The sequence below is a fragment of the Camelus ferus genome, chromosome 29 (assembly GCF_009834535.1).
Source record: "Camelus ferus isolate YT-003-E chromosome 29, BCGSAC_Cfer_1.0, whole genome shotgun sequence".
Classification (NCBI taxonomy): domain Eukaryota; kingdom Metazoa; phylum Chordata; class Mammalia; order Artiodactyla; family Camelidae; genus Camelus; species Camelus ferus.
The window spans coordinates 15663797-15686489 of NC_045724.1; the positions used below are offsets into that span (position 1 = coordinate 15663797).

Here is a 22693-nt window from a genome sequence, read left to right on the forward strand (position 1 = left end):
GTCAGTGTCTTCTGCCAGGCCTTTTACCAAAATAAAACCTTCACAGACTCTTTTTCATACTCTGGGGAAATGGAATCTGTCATGATTTTGTTTCCTTCTCATGTAAATCCTAAAAATTGAGTCTACTTCAGGAATGAGAGATCCCTTAAAAGTGTTGCTATTTCTTGCACTGGACACGGCCAGTTACTCAAAGGAAGGTTGCTGTGTGGTCCCTACTCTGTCATTTGTTGCCCACAGCGGTGGGTGCCTCAACCTCATTAGCCTTGGTGGGTTTACAGCACTTGGAGTGAGAGAGAAAAATGGCGCACAGAGCCAGAGGAAACTGGGGGGAATTCAGCCGTGACTGCAGTTCCAGTAGACACAGGGGAGATAAGATGAGTGTCGGGTTCCAAAAAAGTGGCCACACAAATTCTACTGGAGTAGAATTTGAAAATGGTTGCATAAGGCACAGCCACACAGTGGGGACTTGGAGGGAATGCAGCCTGGAGCCGGGCCCAGCCAGTTGATTGGCAACTTGTGATGAGGACCTGATTCCACATCTCAGTCCACCACCTTGGAGAAAAGGGGAAGCTGTTACAGTGCTCAGGCCCGTCCCTTCGGGGACATTTAGGAGAAACTACTATCTGGTGAGACTCAAAAGATGCACAAAACAAAGGGACACAGTCACACAGGGTGAATTCAGGCCCAGGAAGAGGGTGAGAATGGTTAGCACTTTCTTTGAATTGCTAACAGGGATTACTGCTCAGCTTACAGTCAGCTTTATGTATGTTCAGAGTGGACCCTTGTTGGGTTAAGACAAGGACAAGGACAGATGTCTGTGGCATGACAGGACCAGAATAGAGTTCCGTAAAGAGTTTTTGAGAGCGGGAGCCTCGGGCTGATGTTGGGTAGCTGCTCTCTGACTCCTTCCAGGAGCTCCTGCAGATCTTTTAAAACCACCTGAGAGATGCTGCTCTTGCTCCAGTAACTAAAATTCTCTTGAAGAGGATCTGAGGCTGACACACTGTGAATCTGCATTATTTCCACTTTGGGTGGATTATTATTTTAAGTATGTCACTCGGTCATCTAGGGCCTTATTTCCCCATTAATCAAATGAAGAGTAGTAAAATCTCTCAGGTAACTTGCGTCTCTAGTATTTTGTGACTAAATTATCATTACGTTTCTTTCTGTTGAATTTAGCAACGGAAATGTGTTGTTCCCAAATCGTATGGCATGATGAAAACAGCCTGACTTTTGTGTAGGTTTGGTCTCCAGTCTGGACTCTAAGAACCCTTAGTGTGCGAATAATGCATCAAACCTCTTCTACATACAGCTCAGGTTGTTACAGGGGTCAGTGAAATAAGTCAAAATGCTTTGAACATTGTAAAATGCTTTGCAGATGAGAGATTGTATTTTAAAACTTTGGTTCAGCTGCTAGATTTTACTCTTGAGAAATTCCCCTCATTTGTCTAATAAATGCACCTAACTACTGAAGGGGTTATGTTACCTAAGGTTATATGGTTCCAAGCCACAGAAACTAAAAGACAAATTAATTTAAAAGATGTTGGGGGAGCTCACGGAATCAGAGAAGCTTTGCTTTCAGACTTGAAAGGGCATGTAGGGCAGTTGAAGCCCGTTGGCAGTCTCATCAGTGTGCTAGCTAAGATGGAGAGGCTCTGATCATTTTTTCAACCCTTATATGATTCCATTCAAGATTCAAGATCCAAATCGAAGATTCCACTGATGTTGCTTGAGTAAATTTGCTCAGGGGAGGTCCTTGATTGTCAATCATCCAACTTCCCTTTGGGGAAATGCTCATCCCCCACTGTAGGCAATCCCCATGCGTCTCTTAACAAGTTGCAAAGGTATTTTAATCCCCATTACAAAGAGTTTTTAAATGAGGGCTATGTAGCTTCCCCAAGTTCTGACAACTAACAGAAGGCAGAGTTTCATTTGAAAATAGGCAGACTGATTCTAAAGTTTATCCTTATAATCATGTAATAATATACCCACTCAGATAAAAATTTAGCACTTTCTTTACATTAAGTTGGTTTCTGCTTGCCCTTTAAAAGTAGGTTGATAATAGAAATTAGGTTTATGTCAGCACCTACATAGTGACTTCACCACAGAAGATCTGTAGTTCAATTGCTCATATTTGAAGTTCTGCCTTTTATTAATATAATTTACTATGTCTTGGTCATATATCTTATACAACGTTCAAAACATTCCACCGAATAGTCTAGTGAAGGTAATTGTAGGGCAATGATCAGCGTGCTTGGAAAGATTAGCTGTTTAATCAGAGTGGCTGATTAATTTCACAGAACAAGACCATTCCGTCTTAGTCTGCTGTTTGCTTGGTTGATAGTATTGTCATGATAACTGTAAATCTTTAGAGTCATACCGATCTGCATCGATAAGGGAGTATCAATAAACATTTTGTCATTTAGTAATTCAGCTGTATGTCCTTGATAGGCCTGTTTGGAGATGATGTCCCAAATCTGGGGGAAGAAATCACCATAAAAGATAAGAGTGGGAATTTTTAATACATGAAGTGTGCGTCTTCTGGAGGTTGTGATGACACCTGACTCTTTTTGTCCTCTCTCCAAGGTGATTTGGTAGATGCAGATTTGTCTACGACATTGAATTTGAATTGATTTGTAGATGACTCTTGTCATTTAAGGATAAGTGGCTCCAGAAAAAGATGATTAAAAGTGAATCCATTTATAAAAAGGACCAAAGTTTCATAACAAGTGGAAAAGGGGGGAAAGTTTGATTGGGACTTTCTCCATTAGTCTGTTTTACGTAGTCTAATCTATAACAGAGTTTAGGCTATAACTTGAATTAGTAAGTTGAATCTTAAAAAAAGTGAAACAAATGCTGAGTCTTTTTTGGGGGAGGGGCATGCATTTTATGATGAAACTGTATGATAGAACAATATGATGTTCTTCATTTCACATTTAACTTCCCTAGTATTTTAAAAAGATTTTGTGGAAGGATATTTAAATGCTTCATTAATTTTCTGAAGAGTCTTTTGATATTGAAACTGCTCTTTTATGAAACACCCATCTAGTTGTCATCCTTGTCAATTTTCTTTTCTCCCACGGTGAATGGGTCTAGTTCTGATAGACCCTGATCTGTCAATGCCTTGCATATGAATGGGGAGCTTTCAAGGCCTCCTGTCATCTTTCATCTTTTCCAAAATTATGGCTTCTCTCTGCAGTCAGTTTGTGTTTTTTTGGACGCTGACATTCAGCGTTTAGTTGACGAGACGAATTAGATAGACCCTGGTGTTGGCAAGGAGAGCTGATGATGGGGTCAGATAATTAGTGAGTAGTTTCCTATCACAGTGATTTTTGCCACCTCAGAGCTGCAGAAAAATCAGTAATGAACCCTTATGCAACCTATATTAAGAGAACTTCTTGACATGAAAAAGATTTATCCTTTCAAACAGTCCAGATGTAGGTTAGCAGTGTTATTTTTATTGGGCTTAGTGAGAGGAGGGGATTTGTTCTCTTATCACAGTTCTTCATAAATCATGATTTCAATGTTTGAAGGATCATTGGAAATGAGAAAAGAAGCCATAAAGTAAATAGACGTGCTTCTGATTGTCTTTTTGGCTACTGTCATTTTCTGAAGGCATTCTTTGGCACTTAATGTGTCCACTTATGAAATTCATCACGCTTCCACGTTAAATTCTGTGACGATTTTTTTTAGGACTGAAATTTTTTTGGCGGGGAGATGGTGCTTTGAAAGTAGTTTTTCTGGTATGCTGACTATATAATTGGCAGCTAATTATATACCTCAAATTATAAATTCAAAAATCATTCAACTGCTTAGCAAACTGGATTCTGAATTGTTATTCTTTTCTTGCTGGATCTTGTAACGTGAGGCACACACACAAGAAGAAGAGCTGTTGGTGAAGAGTGTTGCCCACAGGGATGGCTCTGGGTCCCAGTCTTTGTGACTGAAGTCATTGTTGGGTCCATCCGTTAAGACTGATCTCTTAGCCATATTGGGAAGTGATATTTAATGGTGCGCTTCATAAATTTGACAAAGAAAATTAGTGGAGAAAGATTGAAACATGAGCCACAGTGTAGAATGAACTGTATAATCAATAATAGACGTACCTGATCGTGAACACACACAGCCATCATCCCTATGTTAATCCCTGTGAATTCATGCCAACTCTCATTTTATTGTTAAATTCGTACAGTGGTCCCACTGCATTTAATTCTGTGTTTACTTATCTATTTCTCCACTGGTGTATATGCTTCTTGGGAGCAAGGGTCACGTCTTATGCTATGGGCCCCCAGTATGTAGGACAGTATCTGTTACAAGCTGGTTGAATGGTAATTAAATGCAGATGTAACTACATTGTAGTTATGTATTAATTGTCATTTTCTTCTCACTGTATTTTTGGCTCTTTTGGTTAATGGCAGTGATTCTGACCTGGTTCTCTTCAGAATCCAATATTTGTTTCATTATCCTGCTAGTTTGATGTTCTGTAGTCCTCTTTGGCATCCTGTTCTGGTTTATTGTTCACGAATGTACCATGCAAGACTTCTCACTTTTTTGTATTAAAGTTGAATATCCTGCAGTTGTTTGACATTCAGTCTTTGTAAAGGTCTTTCTGTAGGACAGGTTCTATTTCCTCTGTCTAATGGACATATATGGGTGAGTTTCCCTCAATATGTGTCACCCTTTGCACTGCTGGATGGTGGTGGTGGAGGAGGACTAAGACAGGTTTGCACAGCCTAGGGGAGAAAGAGAGAAGCTGTTAGAGTGAGAGGAACCTGGTGAGTACGTCTCCTACCACTGGTCACAGTTATTTATTTATGATTACTTCTTACCTTGAACTACCACTCAGCCTTCCTTTCCTGATCTAATAAAAGCAGTCAGGATTAGAACTATGCATGGCTGGAGTTTTACTGTATTTAATTCTACATGTGTAATTCATCACAAGCAGAGTCTCTGATTTTACATGATAAATGTAGCTCCTTAAAGGGAAATCTGAACTAACAATAAATCATCTAGATGATAAAAGTCCATTATTTTGGTTATTTTAAAAATCTTTTTATTATGTAAGTTTTATATATATATGTATATATATATAGAGAGAGAGGTATAGTTGACATACTGTATTATGTTAGTTTCAGGTGTACAACATAGTGATTTGACATTTGTCTACATTGCAAAATGATTACCATAGTAAGTCTAGTTATAGACTGTCTCCATACAAAGTTAGTTCAACATTTTGACTGTATTCCCAGGCTGTACATTACATCCCGTAACCTATTTATTTTATAACTGCAACTTTGTATTTCTTGATCCCATTCACACATTTTGTTCCCCATCCCCAACCACTCTCCCCTCTGGCAGCCACCAGCCTGTTCTCTGTATCTATGAGTCTGGGTTTTGTTTTGTATGTTTGTTTTGTTTTGTAGAGTCTACATATAAGTGGAATCATTCAGTATTTGTCTTTCTCCCTCTACTTATTTCACTTAGTGTAATACTCTCAAGGGTCCATTCATGTTCCAAAGATGACATACAAATAGCCAACAGGTGCGTGAAAAGATGCTCACTAATCATCAGGGAAATGCAGATCAAAACCACAAAGAGATATCACCTTATTTTTAGTTATTTTCTAAAGGAACTCCTAAAAGACAGCAGAACTCTGAATCATATACGTAAAAACATTATTTAAAAATATCTTTATTAAATATGTGTAGATACATATTACATTAAATATAATGGCTTTAGGGCCATTCAAAATTAATGACTTATACAAAGCCCTCTTATTTCTTAAAAATAGTTCTTTCACTCAAATGTTGGTTTATGACTCTAGGATATATCACTACACTGTTCAAGTAGCTCATTTTCATGGGCAGTATTTTTGTCATGGTCACAATTTTTTCACAGCACAATAATCTGCTCTCTCTGACATCTACAGAGTGACCCATGAAACAGTCTACAAAGCTAATTTAATTAATTTTTTTTTAATTTTAGAAAGAGTGTCCAACTTGCTAGAGATTTATACCAGAAGAAAATGTTAACACATTGTTGGCATATTGTAGCAATGTTAAAAACCTTCCTTTAGTAGTAACCTAGATCAAAGTATTTATTATACATGATTGCTGAATAACTAAATATGTGTTTGCCAAAGAATAAATATCTAGGTTAAAAATTTGCATTGATTTTTAAAATGAAGATGAAATACTAACCAGGTGGAATAACATTTATTATGCAGATTTAAGTGAATATTCAGCGACGAGGAGAGGTATCGTGGGTGTAACTGAGACCGTGGAACATGTGGTCAGCACCTCTTCGGTCCCGGGCACTGGCAGGCAGCTGGGACTACCTGGCAGAGACCTGTGCTCACCTTTCTTTCCGAGTTAGCAGGGTCACTGTCCTGCACACTTGAGCACTGAGCTCAGGCTTCTAAAGCAGTGTTGCTCAAAGTGCTGATAGAATCCACAGTGTGTCAGAATCTACTGGAACAGGCTGGGACCCACCCCAGATTTACTCATTTTCCATCTCTGAGAATTGTCCTGGGGAACTTAAAAGTTTTAACAATCCCGTCACGCTTGTCTTCCAAACTCTGAAATTTGAGAACCATTGTCCCTTCTCTTCCAGCGATCTGCCTGGTGTGTTTTATTGCTTCCACATTTTTTGTTTTCTAGCTCATTTGTCTGGCATCGTCATTTTGATAGACTCCAGTGCTCTTGACTGTTCCCTAGCAATCTGATGCTTGTAGACGTACCTTATTTCAATTTTGTAGCTTGGCTTTTTTTTATCCCTAACGCCAGAAACACTCCTGCCATTTCTAGATAAATGAAAAAATTGCACATAGTTCTTCAAAATATCATAAACATCACTCATTCCAAAGATAAAGCCATGAGTCTTTGTTTTTTCCATTACAGAGGAAGGTAGATTATATTATGTAAGTGAAGGGGAAATATGACACAGCGTTAGTTAAAAATGGACATTTATTAAGTGTCTGCTTGCAGATAAGATGAGTGAAAGGCATTTCATGATTACATGCGAGACTGTATCTACTCTTGGCCAAATTTTCTTCAGTATTTATAATACTGTACATATCTGTGTTTCTGAATTTTTAATGATTTTTAGCCGCCATTGTCATAGAAATAATGCAGATTCAGTCCTGATAAGTCAAAGGCACAGGGGCCATTCTTTATCCTCTCAAAGATAAAAGTGGTATAAAGAGAAGTACTGTAAGACTTTCTTTTAAAATGAGATTTTTAGCCAAATCTGTGTGTTTTGACAGCGTCTTTTAAGAACGTAAACATTTCCCTAGGAATTAATTTATATTATTCATGAAGATACGTCATGTGATGGTAGTAGATTCCCTTGGTAGAAGACAGTAGAGGTGATGCTGTGCTGATTCCTCAAGCCAAGATCCGTCATCTCAGTAACGGAAATGTCTCAGCAGGATTTAGTAAAATGTGTGTTATGGGTATATTGTAAGATATACTTTATAGTATAACCATGAATTCTAGAAACTCTGGATGGTTGGGTTTGATGTCCTTACTTCATACAATTTCATTAATTGATAATTAGGCAGATGCTTTGGGTTGCTTATGAAAGGAAGTGTTGATCTTGAAGAGTTTAATCAATCTTACTCTGATTTTTGATCCAGGAGCTAGGAGCTGGTGGGAACTTACAGTGATGCCTTAAATATAATATGTCTGTGTATTAGTGAGAGGTTTGAGAGTTTGCTATGAAGTGAGTCTGGATTAAATGAATAAAAAATTCAACCTGTTGAAGTATAGAATAGAATAGAAAGACCTCGGGGCACTTTGACTGCAGGGGGACTTTGAATCAATGGTAGGATGGGGATATTAATAATATGTATTGATATATATATGGGAGGGGACTGGAGAAATAAGAATATCACTATATTCTTAATTTGCCAGCTCACATCCAAGTGATTGTATTCACTTCTGTTACGTATTAAAGGAGACTCTGACAAGCTGGAGAAGGTCTAGAGGGGGTCCACCGGGATCTTCCAGGTTTCTAAAATCCAGCCATATGGTCAAAAGGCAATGGTGTTTCAGAGCCTGGGAAAGCAGAAGGGAAGCATGTTAGCTATGTTCAGATATTGGTGGGCCTATCATGTTGAACAGGGTGTCCATCCACCCCAAGGAGAAAAAACAGAGTAAGCGAGTGAAATGGTGGTAGACGTTGACTCTACAGTAAGAAAAATCTTTCTAACCATTAGGCTCGTTAAATAAAAAAATGAACTATCTTATGAGGAAAGGAACTTAATTTTACTGGAAGTATCCAAGAGTAAGCTAGAAGGCCTTTTTTGTCAGAGCAGGAGTCAGTGTTCCTTGAGGCAACAAGATGTATCCACCCTCAGTAACTTGAGAGTAAGAGAAATAACATGGTCTTCAGTGAGTGAAACCATAAAATCAGCATAGAGCGAAACACAGCAGAGATAAGAAATAAAGGAAACAACCTTGCAGAATCAGATCACCTTCAGTGCTGGTAATAATAACTACACTTGCCTTTGTCGAGTCCTGTCTATGTGTTAGGCCTTGTGCTGGGAGTTCTGAATATATTGTCTTGCAAATTCTCACTCTGGCTGTATACGTTAAGCACAATTATTCCTTTTCTGCAGTGGTTTGAAGGCATAAACATAGCTGCAGAATCAAAGGAGCTAATCAGAAGTTTGACTTGTTAGTATTTAAAGCAGAGAAAAAGGAGGAAGCAAGAAAGATCTAGGAGAGAGAGACACACAAGGAGAGACAGGCTTTGGACAGTCTTGTCCAGGTGATGGACAGAGTCTCACTGCTTACAAACTCCCCTTAAAGCCAGCTCACCGAGATTCTTTCTGATTATGATAATGGCTTTCCAGAGAGGTTAAGCTCACAAAGGGAGATTGTCTTGGCCATAATCATGGGACCATTCAGTGTGTGTGTTAGTTATCATCTCAGTTATCATCAAGAATAATATATCCGCTTTCTGTTTTACTCATTGGTCCCCATGAGTTCTTCAGAGCTGGGACAATATCTCCCCTGAGGCTGTGTAAAAGGATGGAGTAAATGACCTCTAGCCATTATAGTTAGCTCAGATTCACATTAAATTCTCCTTATATTTATTCATAAAGATAATAACCACAAAGAAGTCAGGAAATGTATCATTAGTAATTCTTTCACTTAGGAACCCATCTGTGAATAAATACCTACATATTTAATTTGGGGAACTTATTTTGGAAGACTTGCTAATATGCAAATTAGGGTAATATTTGCAGTAGCCCTTTTATAATATAACCAATTATCTTCCTGCCTTGGCACTCATGGGCTACTGAGTGGAATAGTCTAAGGTGAGGTGCTTTGTACCTTTTGCTTAATTGCTATTGATAAAGCCACTTTTCATAATGTTGTGTAGGTCCCTTGTGCAAAAATCAACGTGATGTTTTCTTTTTTTAAAACATTTTTATTACTATCCTATCTTAATTTTTTTCTAAGGTAGAGATGGTGTTCACTGTAAATCAGAAATCACTGCCACTGCATTTGGTGTTTTTATTTATATTTGATGATAGTTTTTGCTCACTTATCACATGACAAAATAAATGAAATTGTGTAAATGTTGATAGATCTCTATCCTTGTTACGAAAGGACAGGAGAGGGAAATAGCTAAACTTTAAAATGTGTTTGCAATACAGATTCTCAGATTTAACACAATAACCCTGTCTTAATTAATTTCCCTTTTGTGGAATTTCTTATTATAGTTATATGAGTTGTCATTTTAATTTAAAATTTTATAATTGATCAGAAAACCTATCTCCATTGTTTTTGTGGAAATATGAAATTAAAATGAACATCCGGAGTTGTAAATATCAAAAATGAAAATTAAAGCATTAAGTTTAAAAAGAAATCAGAAATTTGGTCCTCAGTTTAAAGAGACCAGATACATTTAAAACTGAAGTGTTCTTGGAGATCACACTTACCAGGTCTCTACTGAAAACTTCCTTCTTTTTTTTTTTTTTTTTGGCCCAACTCAGTGCATTGGTTATGACAGTCTAGGTTGTAGAAACAAAGAGACTGCAGCATTTATGATGGCTCAGAGCAGGTGCTTGTGATCAGCTCACACAGCAGCCCACTGTGTGTGTTCTGCTCAGTGGGCAGTTTTCCTTTGTTGATGACTCAGGGGCCCAGGTTCCTGCCCTCTTGTGGGTCCTCTCAGCTGCAGTGGTTGGCACTCATGTTAAAATCAGTTTTGTCACACTAATCACATGACCTTAGCAGGCACTCAGTAAAGGTTTACTTAACAAGGGAGTGTGCCGGTGCAACTTTTAATAACCATGGTGAAAGATTCTGTGGAAGGTTGCTCTCTTTAAATAGATTTTTTTTCCCTTTTATTTCTTCTGTTTTCTTAGAATCTCTTAAGAGTAGCTGTATTTACTGAAACTGACCAGGAAGAGACTGGAAGGAAGGAGACCTATTTTCAGCGTATAAAAATTTATACTGTTTAAAGTTTTATCCTGTCCATATATTGCATCTTAAAATAAAAACAAATTACTTTTAAGGAGAAAGAAGAATCACACACACGTTTCCCTTAAGTAATCAGACCTTGTTTTCTCCTTTTTTCCTGACGTAGGGGTCCAACATTACCGACACTTGCACTGAAATGTTAATGTGTGGAGTCTTATCGAAAATTTCTTCTGGGAATATTCAAGAACGGGTGTTTTTTCTTTTTGATAATCTTTTGGTGTATTGCAAAAGAAAGCACAGGTAAGAAGATAGACAGGTGAGACTTCAGAAATGATTTATCCATCTCACAGGTTCGACCTTTCCTTTGTGCTCCCAGGAACTCACGATCTCATCAGTAAACTTCCACGTACTCTCAGCCTCTTCTCCCTTGCACCTTGAAGAAAGGGAGCAGATTAAGTTTAAAGCCAAAAAATAATTAAATTGTTGTGTCTGTACCTTAATGGGCCTTAAAAAAATTCCATTTTACCATCTGTGATAATGAACCTGTTTATTTCTTTTCGTATGCTTTTCTAAATTCTCTGTGTTTGGTAGCAAGATTGGGATTACTAGAAATGGGTTTTAGGACTGATCTAGAAGAGGTTGTTAATTTTACCTGTGTGAAACTCTTTAAAAAACTATAATGTGATTCAAGTTGTTTAGGTGCAATTATTTTCCCCCCAACTGTAGTGAAGTATAATTGACAAATATAATTGTTTAAGATATTTAAAGTGTAAGTGTACAGCATGATGACTTGATACATGCACACATTGTGAAAGGATTCCCCCATCAAGTTGATTAACGCATTTATCTAGGTGTGGTTATTAAAGACATCTGTTTGACAATGAGATCTTTTTTCATTACAGTTGGTCTCATCCTTATGTATGTATATGCCTGCCGTCAAGGTCAGAGCCTTTGCAAAATTAACAGTGTACAAATGACGTTAGAATTAATGGTCTCACGGCTGAAATTGTTAAATAAATTAAGCAACAGGAAAGGTTTTACAAAATTAAAATCCTGCTCTTTAGCAAATAGCCTTCATGTTTGTATAACATAGACCAAATACATAGTTATTAAAAATGGAGATCACTAAATAAATCTGTGTGTCCTTTCCCTTCTTGAATTGGAGTGTTGTGAATATACCATCTGTTTCATTCCTTTTAGAACACTTCATCTCCATTACCATATACTTCCTAAGATCTAAAGAGCCTTCAGAAATTATGAATAAACTGAATCTTTTCTAAGCTTTCTTAATTTTGTAATTACAGGAGGCAGGGACCTGGTGAATTTACTTTAATTCTACCATTACATTCTTTAAAGAGTTGAGTGCTGGATTAGTCACCTGAGCTCTAGATATTTCTAATGCTTCTAATCTTTGGGGAAACTAGTTTAAAAATAATGTATTGTGCAGTATTCGGTACCTATAACATGACATTGCTTAGTTTGGCCGGTTTAAGATCTCTGTAAGATACTATCATAGTGTGTTTGGGCTTCTGCAGTTTACATTTTATATGCAATGTGGTTTCTAAACTATATATCCCTGTCTGTAGCAATAATTTATTCATTTTAAATGCTGCATAATATTTCATTGGTTAAATATAGCACAGTTTAATTATTCATTCTCCTATCAATGGGCCTTAGGATTATTTCCAGTTTTTCCATTATTGTGAACATTGCTATACATGTAACCTGGTGACCTTAAAAACTCGTAAGGAGGGGAGGCCACAGAATCTAGTTATGCAAATACTCCACACCACAATATAGAGCAAAATTATTTTGAAACCAAAGGTTTTTCAATCTTTATACTTCAGTAGGGTCATTTTCTGAAGGGACCAAAGATCTCTCTATTTGAGCTAAGTGTTACAGTATTGATCAGACACTTAACTGGAATTTCATTTTAAGTATGAATATCTACCAGTCAAGAAAAATATAAAAAAAACCTGTGCAGAGTTCACAGCAAGATCATGAAGAAAATCAATGCCTTGGAAAATAGGACCTAAAGATAGATTTATATATGTGTATTTGTATGTATGTGTGTGTATATTTATATGCCATAATTATTTGCCTGTGACTAAAACTGCTATTGAGGATATTAAGGTTTTAAAAATGTGATTGATTTTTAAAAGTGTGATGCGCCAACTTACAAGAAATTCTTTTTTGTGAGACTCCATGATACTGGTCCCCCCTGAGAGAATGCACAGTTACCTGTGTATTAGTCTGCCTCGCATTCTCCTCCCTCTTTGGCCTCAAAGCCAACTTTTGTAGCTAGCTGGCCTGAACCGGTAATTTATTGCGTGTGTGTAGGCTTCTTACAAAGGACATTTATAGGTTGCTTTCAAAATGAACATGGACTTTCAGGATTGACAGACACTTAGATGGATTACTCAGTTTGGTTTTTGACAAAGTTTTGATGAGGGTTTAGGATGTATAGGCTAGAATATGCTCACTTTTCTAAAGGAACTCCACGAGTATGATAGCACCTTGAGACCCTGCCCTGCAGCCAGCCCTTCCTCTCCAGGGCAGGCGTCGAACTGCAGAGGAGAGGAGGATAGGGAGCCTCCCACTAGTGCACTTTACCTCTTAGCTTTTGCTCAGTGTGTCCACATAACACAACACATTAATAATTATTTCAGCATATTAAATTATTAGCAGACTTTGGCAATGAGTCACATGGAAATAGTTCGGGTCAACTGAAATCTCCTGAACAACTAGGTATTCCTGAGTCTTCTTGAATTATTTCTTAGAATTTTTCCTCTTTAATCTATTTAAATAAACCCAGTTTAAAAAACAGTCTCCCCTAAGTGTTCAGTGATTCAAGTATAAAAATTCATTATTACAAATGTTCATCTGGAAACCTGGATTTTTTTTTTTTTTTTGCTTTGTGTTGCATAGCTTTTAAGATTAAAGGCTGGTACTAGTCATACTATACACAAAGTTTTGAAATATTTTGTGCTATTTTTAAAATGAGTAAGATCTTTATGAAGGATTATAAATGTATTGAGAGACTTGTCCATCAAGTATACAGTTAGCACATCATAAAACAATACAGGAAAGATATTTTACAGCTGGATAACACTTAATAACCTCCCACACAGTCAGCTTTCTTTGAAGAAGGATCGTAAGTACTAACTGAATTTTACTAGGGCTTGAAAAAATAGGAATCACAATTTAGTTAAAATGAGAAATGGAGGTGAGAGAAATCAAGTGAAATTGTAAATCACCAGATTTTAGTGTCTGTCAGAGTCTGATTGCACATCACACTGAGCAGAAGCGCCAGATCACCCTCCACCTGGATACTGTCCTTAGCCCAGAGCTTCAGTTTATTTAAAAAGCTAATACGTACGTCACATCTTGTAAAGCAGCCAGCGCTGTTATGAATGGGGGGACACAGTAAAAAAACACCAAGAGCCTAACATTTGATGTTGTTGACCGAAATGGTATCTCTTTTTCAAAGACCGGCTTAAAATATATTGCTTTAACACTGTTTTGCATTAAGTTTAGTAACAAAGTTTTTGTGATTTTGTCCCATTGTAAGACGGTTGAAGAACAGCAAAGCATCTACAGACGGACATCGGTATGTCTTTCGTGGCCGGATCAACACAGAGGTGATGGAAGTGGAGAACGTGGACGATGGCACGGGTGAGTGATCGGCAGATGAAGCGTGGCATGGAAGAGTAAGCTCCTGTGTAAGGCAGACTTTTCGCATGAATAATTCATCTGCAGTGAATTTGAGCTTAGAAATATTTTGTTAGGGAGAGCGATTGGAGGAGAAAGGCAGGATAGGGAGAGGAGAACTATTTTAAAATGAAAACTTACATTTGGCTGAAACATATTAAACACTGACATTAAACACAGACACAAAAACAGCTGAGAGAGTCATAAAGTAGTGGTAATGTACATACTAGGACATTACATCATGTATGTAATAGTGCATAATAGTGTGGAAGGACATGCACGGTTCCTAGTATAGAGAGTATGAATGCAGAAAATATTTAATGAATGGATTGATTTTCTTAAGTTGTACTGTTTTATAAGTATATATGTGATATTGTGTTCCCATCATTTATTCCTTGTAGAATAGAGCAAACTCTAGACTTGTTTTAGCTCTACAGCTGTTATTAATATAGACAGGTTGTCAATTTGCTTGTACAGGAGGGTTGTGGGTGGAGGAGGTTTGTGTGATTTTAAGCACTCATTGTAAGTGCTTTATTAGTCAAGCATAGGATGTTTTTGCTCTGTAGATGTGAAGGTGTGGACTTTTATAAGTATATTCATGAACTCATGATTAGTCACAAACATCAAGTAAAATGAGGTTGAAATAAACTATTCTTCTATTTGAAAAAAACATTGTCTGTAATATGAATGCTGAGTAAATTGAATCACATCTTTTCCCAGAATTTTAACTAGAATTTCAAAAGTACGCTTCTAAGAAAAGACAAGATGAAATAAAATACTAATTAGTTAATTAAATGTTAATTATTGCAAAATGACTTTTATTCTCATATAGAAACATGTCTTTATCATATTGCACTTAAACATGGGATTGAGGCACAGAGTAGCTCTCCCCTCCCATGTACTTTCTTTACCATCCTGGGTCCCAGAAGAGAGAAAAATGTTTATAATCTGTCAGGAGCACAGTTTTTCAAATGCTCACCTGTGTGCCATTGCCCTGTGCCATTGTTAGCATCCTAAGAAATTGTCCAGTACTTAGAATAGGAACCCATGATTGCTGCAAGTCGGGGGAAAATACGCAACGAGTAAGACTCAGGTGGTGGCTGAGATGGGGCACTTAGGTCAGGAACCAAGTCATCGTGTGGAGACGTTCCTTCTTGGCTAATGGTGGGATGGAGGTGTGGAGCCCTGCCAGACAGCTGGCACAGGTAGAAATCCCTTTCTCTGCTGCAGACTGTAGTAAGTTGCAAATACTCCCATGCTAATATGCGGGACCTAGGAGGCTATCTGTCCGCAGCGGGATGTACACGTTATTTTTTTATAAGGTGGCAGTAATTCATTTGAATGCTTTCTAAGGAGACTATTTATTGACATTTAGAAATCTTACCTGTGTAAAATGTGCTTCAGTAACCCGAATGCTTAAGACATTGTGCTTGAGGCGGGAGGAAGTGGGGTGGGGAAGGCAGGCCCAAAGGGCCGCTCTCTCCTCTATTGGCCCCTTCTGCCCCTGGTCGAACCACCTGTTCTCCTGTTGCCTCAGCCCTCTCTGTTTTTTTCCCTTTCTCTGTTTTCTCAGGGGCTCAGAATTCCTGTCTCTCACGTCCTTTTTTCTCCCCTCAGACAATGTGATGGTTACCACATGTGACATCCACACTGGGAGTCTAAGTGAGCTTTATACTGATTACCATGATGACTGTGCTTATGGTATATGGGATACTGGGGCATTAGGTACGTAAATGTGAGGGCACAGTGCCTTTGGACGCATGGGCATCACATGCCGTCCTCAGCGTACCTGTGTCAGATGTAGGGGAGTGAGAGTCTGTGAGGAGTGATGGAGCTTTTACATAAATGGTCCTTGGAGCCAGTCCCATGAAAAAGTTCTGTTAGTGTTGGTAAGATCCCAGCCTTCAGAGGCTCAGTGTCTGGGGAATAGGAGGATTGTGGAACAAGACTTAAGACCCTGGTGGGTATGAATTAGTTGGGGGGCCAAGGCATTACAGTGTATTTAGTTATTTAGTTGTCATAAGTTAATTGTCTGATGGTACCTCTTAGCATGAACTTCAATGCTCAAATTTCACTGAAATGTGACAAAGAAATTCATTAGACTTTATTTCCTCTTAAATTTGCATAAGCAGCATGTCGCAGGAATTTGGCTGCAAATAGTTGTTACAAGGTCAGTTAGAGAAATTTTAGGATGCAACTGGATACCTTCCCTTAACTTCCTGCAAAGCAGATTTATTTTTCTCACGAGTGTGTCCACTAGGTCTTTGGGGAAAGCGAACATTCTCTGCCAGGACTTGGAAATTCAAAAAGAGTTTTTGAAGATGGGTAGGACCTCGAAAGCCAACTGATATACCCTGCTAACATTTGAGAGGATGAAAGCAAGGCCAGGTGTGAGAACTAACTCGTCCAAGCTCACCTAGCCGTTTGGTACAGAGCTGAGGCTAGAGTTGTGGTATTAGGTTCCCACATCCATGACTTGAGAAGTACAGAGCAGAAATGCCGTATGGGTTTGGAATCAATGGGACCAATTAGAGGGCTGTGAATGGACAGATATTAGCGTGTGGAGATTAATTTTGGTTGTTTACTTCTTCTAAGAGGCGATCTGGGTGCTGTACCAACTTTCTCCTTTCTTGTTTTCTTAGTCATTTCCATCATAGAGTTTTCATTTCTTTGTGATGAGCTCGGCTTTTAAGTCTTCTTGTTTTGTGCACCGTGAGTGGGAGCTCTGATGCTGATAGATCCCGACAGAGCTGATCAATGTCCACATGTCAGGTCCTCCCACGCCTGGATTCTGGATAAGCTGAATGAGGGATTGGCAAATACCCATCAGGCTCATTGACTCGTTGTTGAAACCAAAACCAAACAATAACTACACTATATTGAGGTGTGAATAATAGTAATGAATTAATCAAGATATATTTTAAAACATGCCTAGAATTCATGAGGAAAAATTTACATGCTTTCCCATCTATGGGACTATATTATAGAATTCCTGAGTATTTTGGTAACGGTAGGTATAAGTAAAATGCTTTTCTTTTCTAAGAGGCTTCATCACACAACTGATTGCATTGATTTAGCTTAAAATTTACAGAAGAAATAATTGTACTTGGAAAGAGATTAAACTTTCAGTGAGTATATAACTCTCTTAAATCTTTTTGAGATGTAAATAAATTTAATTATATTTTTATTTGTGATGCTTAATGATTTGGATTATATCATAGTTATATATAAGAATAGAAAAATTTTAATTAAATGATGGTATGATGGGCAGAAGTGTAAAGATTCGTGTATTTCTTTTAATACATCTATGATACACATTATTTCCTGAGTTCAAGGAGGATGGGAGCCACTGAGGTTGTGGCCAGATTTCCATTCTACTAAACTCTACATCCAATTCATTTCAGTGAGTTCTAACTTGATTCCTCTTTGAAGATTCTTCCTGGGGGGGTAGTAGTTTGATCATGGTGCTATATGAAATATCCAGCTTAAGAGCTGTCATAGGAAAGCACTCAGCCTTTTGGAATTAATTTTCATGGTACAGGCTTGGAAAGCCCTTCAAAAAGTAGCACAAGATCATTTGTATTCTCTCTTAACAACTAGTTTATTTGCGTGGTTGGGCAGAGGGCAAGACTGTTTGTCCTCTAGAAAATGTGATCTGTAGTCTGGGATTGGGCAAACCATAAATTGTAATATGATAGTCAAATTTGAATTGGGTAAGATGGAAATTTTTTATTCTTAAAAATTTCTTTAAAAATGAACAGATTTTTAAAGAAATAGTTCAGCTGTCATTTTTAATATGAATATTTGAAATCTTTTAAAGATGTTGAATGCATTATTTTTATGAAACTAAATTTTGCTTATGGAAGAAAACTTGGAAATCACAGAAAAATAGGCAAATGAAAAACACTAGATAATCTCATCAATTAAAGATAAATGATAAAGTTAAAAAGATGTTTCTTCAATTTTCCTTTGGTGCACAGATTAAAAAATAACTTCAAAAATGAACTTTATAATTTTGTATCCTTTTTCACTTAAATAAAAGCATTATCTTAATGATAGTCCTCTTTATCTTCAGATGTTATCACCAAATAAATATAGTTTTTATTCAGTAGTCAACAGTCAATGGAACAGATAAACCATAGTTACCTTAACAACTAGTATTGTTGCATAAGCTGGATTTAATACATTCTTAATTAAAAAGCAGCATAACTTTACAATATTGAAAAGAGTACTGGGAGCATAATAGTTCTTTTCGGATATACACATTTTCAACGTTACTCATTTAAGGCTGTGTTTTGGAGAATTTAAAAAGGTCAGTGCAGGAGCTACTTTTTAGAGGTTTTAGAAGGAAATATTAGAAACTTTTTCTCTCATAAATAATGTCATATATGTTGTTTTGGATACCAGAAAAGTTTCTTTTTTTATTTGGCAAAATTAAAGATTTATTCTAAAAAATAATTTTCTTAATATTAAGTATTTATAATGTGAGTGTGTTATAATTTTAAAAATTTCTCTTAGAAATTTACACATTTGCATTGTTGATCACCAGAATGCAGGTTAAATACATTATTTAGACCCTAGTTTCCTGATATTTTGAATAGTAAATTCTGCCAGTTTCTTCCCTTTTCTAGACTAGCTGTGTAATACTTGGCTATTGTCCATCTTATTAAAATACAAGTTATTGAAGGGATATCAGTGTATCCTCTGAGATTTATAGTTAGTTCTATCAGCTTTGGAAAAACCTCATCTCATTATACAAAGCTTTGTAGAATTAAGAGTAAGGAATTTGCAAACTACAGCTTCAAAGTAAAAGTGACTTGTTCAGGACTGACTCTTGGATTTTTTTCTTTTTTGAAAAAAATCAGTGACCAGAGACTTGAATATGGATATTCCACATTTCATGAATATTAATTTTAATTCCACCTCTTTTTAACACTTCCTGTAAAATTAATATTTTAGATCCACTGAAATTTACAAACTCTGTTTGCTGGCAATTAACAGATTATTTTGTTATTCTTTCATTCAAAAAGTATTTTGCAATTCCTCCTAAGGAAAAGCACTGTTGGACTTTTCTGTGATCTTAATGAGGGCATTCTTTATTGATAAGTTTAATTATTATTTTATAAACTGAAGATATTGAAATATGTACTATAAAATTATGAAGCTATTTATATATCACTAAGTCTTTGAAATAAGTGAGAAAAAATTATCTATTTTGTATAAAATGGATAATTTAGTAACTATGATATCACAAAATATTTATACTGCATTTGGAGGCCTGTTGTATGTTTAGACACCAATGTGTGTATATACATGTATATGTACACACGTGTGTGAACATGTTTAAAATTATTTATGATTTTTAAAATTGGCATGATAGAAGGTACTTGGCACATAAACTTTAAAAAGGAACATTATCTTTTCATTTTAAGTTATTAGGTGACACAAACTGTTCTTTTAAAACATTGTATCCATACAACAATTCATCTGTTACTTGAGATAGTAGATTTGATAGTCAGCCGATGGTCTTGCTCCCTGTACATGAAATGGTAGCCACACGCAGGCACATGCTGACTTGTCTGCTTCTGAGTTAATTGTGCAATTTCCAAGGGAAGTTCATTTGCACAGGCTGGAGTGGTCAGGCAAGGCTTCCTGGAAGATGTGGGTACACTTTACAAGGACGTGAGAGGCGATGAGGCAGAGAACAGAGCGAGGAGTTTTGGCGACAGCCTCGGCCTGGGGACTCGTAAGTATTCACAGGACAGGGAGGAAAGCAGCAGACAAGAGTGGTGAGAACACATTGGAACATAGTGGAAAATGCCTTGCCTCGATAGAGTGGGGTCAGTCTAAGGAAAATCTCTAAAGCAAGCCTGCATGTGTTGACTTGATTCAGCAGTGAGCTACGGAAGGCTTTTGAGCTAAGAAATGGCTAATGAAAAATATTTGAGGAAAAGTCAGCAGGGTGTGAGGAGGGTAGTGCCAGGCTTATGAAATCCAGGGAGCACAGGAAGCAAGACCCAGGTTACAGAGGGGGCTGGCTCAGGGCACGTTCTATACTGAGCAGGGTCAGAGCATCACTCTGGTGAGTTTGGCATGTGAACTTGAGCTCCCTTGTGTGCTGTGGGAGGAGTACATGATGCTCATTTTAAAGGAAGGCCAATATTTTATCACTGCAGGCTGCATGTGGTTCCTGTGGTTTTCTTATCTAGAATATGGTTAGAGGGGTAACAACACTGGTGGGAATACAGGACCTTTTAAGCTGCAGAGCTACCGTTCACTTAGCAATCGTGGCCTGATGTTGGAGGAAGGAAGAGTCTGAGAATCTTGTGCTTGTTTGTGATACTGGCTTTGTAAGGTGACAACTTGGGGGAGGAGGTTGTGGAAACACATACAATCTTTTTTTTTCCCCTACCATTTTATTATAATTTCTTAGTTGGTTATTTTATAAGTATTGAGGGATTGTGGTGTAATTAGGGACTAATAATTTTTACTACCTTACTAATTCCACGGATACTTCTCTGACATATATTATGAGGACTTTGCATAGGAGATGTGAAGGTAGGAAGAAAAGTACAAAAATTCCTTTTAACAACAGGTGGTTATTTCTTTATTGGGGAAAATCCTCTGCCAGTTTAAATCTGTATTATCAGAAATTGTTATCTGGTATTTATGAGATTATCACATATACATACATTTTACAGACCAATATCTAATATAATTCTATCCTGGCTCAAATGTAACCTGAAATTTTTAAAGAACCCCCCCCCAACTATACAGAATCATTTGGTAATGCATTTTTGGAACAGTTATTCTGCTCACAGATAATATATGGTGATTTTGGAACTAAAAAGACTTTGAGAACCAGCTTATGGAAGAATGAGTACCAGCCAGCTCTTCCTCTACTCGGAATTTACTAAATACATAGATCAAAACAAACCAACTAACAAACGAAAACAGGTGCAGTTCCACAAAGTCATCTCTCCAGACCACCTCTAATGTTCCGAGGCTCACCTCCTGTAAAGCCACTGTGGCTTCTTCGTGTCTCGCAGGGGAGACAAATGAAAGCTGTCACTCTCACTGAGTCACATGCTGATTCAGGCCTTTGTCATGTGTTTGGTCTTGGAGTCTTTGCTTTGCTGACCATCTTGCCAGTAGAGGCTGGCTGCAAGTAATGTCACTACTCTCTCTACCTGCCATGAGGTGGAGAGCTGCCAGAGAGGTTTTGCTGTAGAAAAAGACAATTAAATGTGAATTCGTAGTCAAAGAAAAATTTTTGTTGCGTGTCTTCCTGCCAATTGTCTGGAATGATGTGGCTTCCACCACTTGCCAGGATTGTGGATTGGCATTTACACATTTCCATTTGTTGCGCCTTAGGTAAACGCACTCTTAGTATGTCCCATTTGTTTGTTTTGATTCTTATTGTGCTGTTTATTAACTAATCGAGAATTGTTCTGTGTGTGTGGGGAGGTACAGTTTGTCTCTGAAACCTAGAATAATATTTCAGAGAAATATTAGACAAAATGAACCTGACATCATGAATATTTGATTATTAAGATGAAAATTCTTTCAAAGTTCTTTTATTGCGTTAGGAATTTTAACAACATTTTTGAACATAGAGGAAAAGAATGTTAATGAGTTTGGGTGTTTAATTTCATGTAATAGGTTAATGTTGTGAGTTAGAAATGTTGCATTATTGAGGTCTGACTGCATTTACTATATACATGTTTCTTTAATTTAAAATTCTTTTTCATGTTCTTCAATACATATATGTAAAGCAAAGATATTGTGAAGAATTCACTGGTTTTGGAACTTTTTTGAATTCAGTGATTGCATTGCTCTAATATTATATATTATATTTGTTCATTCACCTTTACCCATTAATTTCCAGCTGACTTCCACAGCAGTGGACACATTGTTGTTAATGGATGGAAGATACATAACACAGCAAAAAATAAATGGTTTGTGTGCATGGCAAAAACACCTGAAGAGAAACATGAATGGCTTGAAGCTATTTTGAAAGAAAGAGAACGGCGGAAAGGTGGGCACATGAACCAGGCAACATTATACTTTATAAAAGATTCCAGTTTAACAAGAGAGCAGAAAATGGGCAAAAGTATGAGAAAGTAGATGGTGTCTGACGTTCATTTAGATTAACCACGTGATGCAAGCCCTATGCTAAAATACTTTCTGCATACTTCCAATATCGTTACTGAAATAAAACAAAAGAAAAACCTTATGTAGTTAGCAAAATAATTGCACTGGGGCTTGCAGTGCCTTTTAAATACCATCTTAGTCTGTTGAGCCTGCTGTAACAGAACACCATATACTGGGTGGCTTATGAGCAACAGAAGTTTACTTCTCACAGTTCTGGAGGTGGGGACGGCCAAGATTCAGTATCTGGGGAGGGCTGTTTCCTGGTTCACAGATGGCCATCCTCTCACTGTGTCCTCACCTAGCAGGGATGAGAGAGCTCTCTGGGGTTTCCTTAGTAAGGGCACTAATCTCATTCAGGAGGGCTCCACTCTCATGATCGAATCACCCCAAGG

The 22693-nt window shown here is 37.4% G+C and overlaps 1 protein-coding gene across 2 annotated transcripts in view; it reads left to right on the forward strand.

Moving 5' to 3' along the window:
• The window catches only part of PREX2 (phosphatidylinositol-3,4,5-trisphosphate dependent Rac exchange factor 2), a 235549-nt gene that overhangs the window by 74338 nt on the left and 138518 nt on the right, over nt 1-22693 (forward strand). For both annotated transcript variants that reach the window (XM_032470041.1, XM_032470042.1), the window contains 3 exons: nt 10603-10736; nt 14008-14111; nt 22036-22185. In XM_032470041.1, the coding sequence (XP_032325932.1) occupies nt 10603-10736; nt 14008-14111; nt 22036-22185 (388 nt within the window). The remainder of the gene's footprint in view (nt 1-10602; nt 10737-14007; nt 14112-22035; nt 22186-22693) is intronic.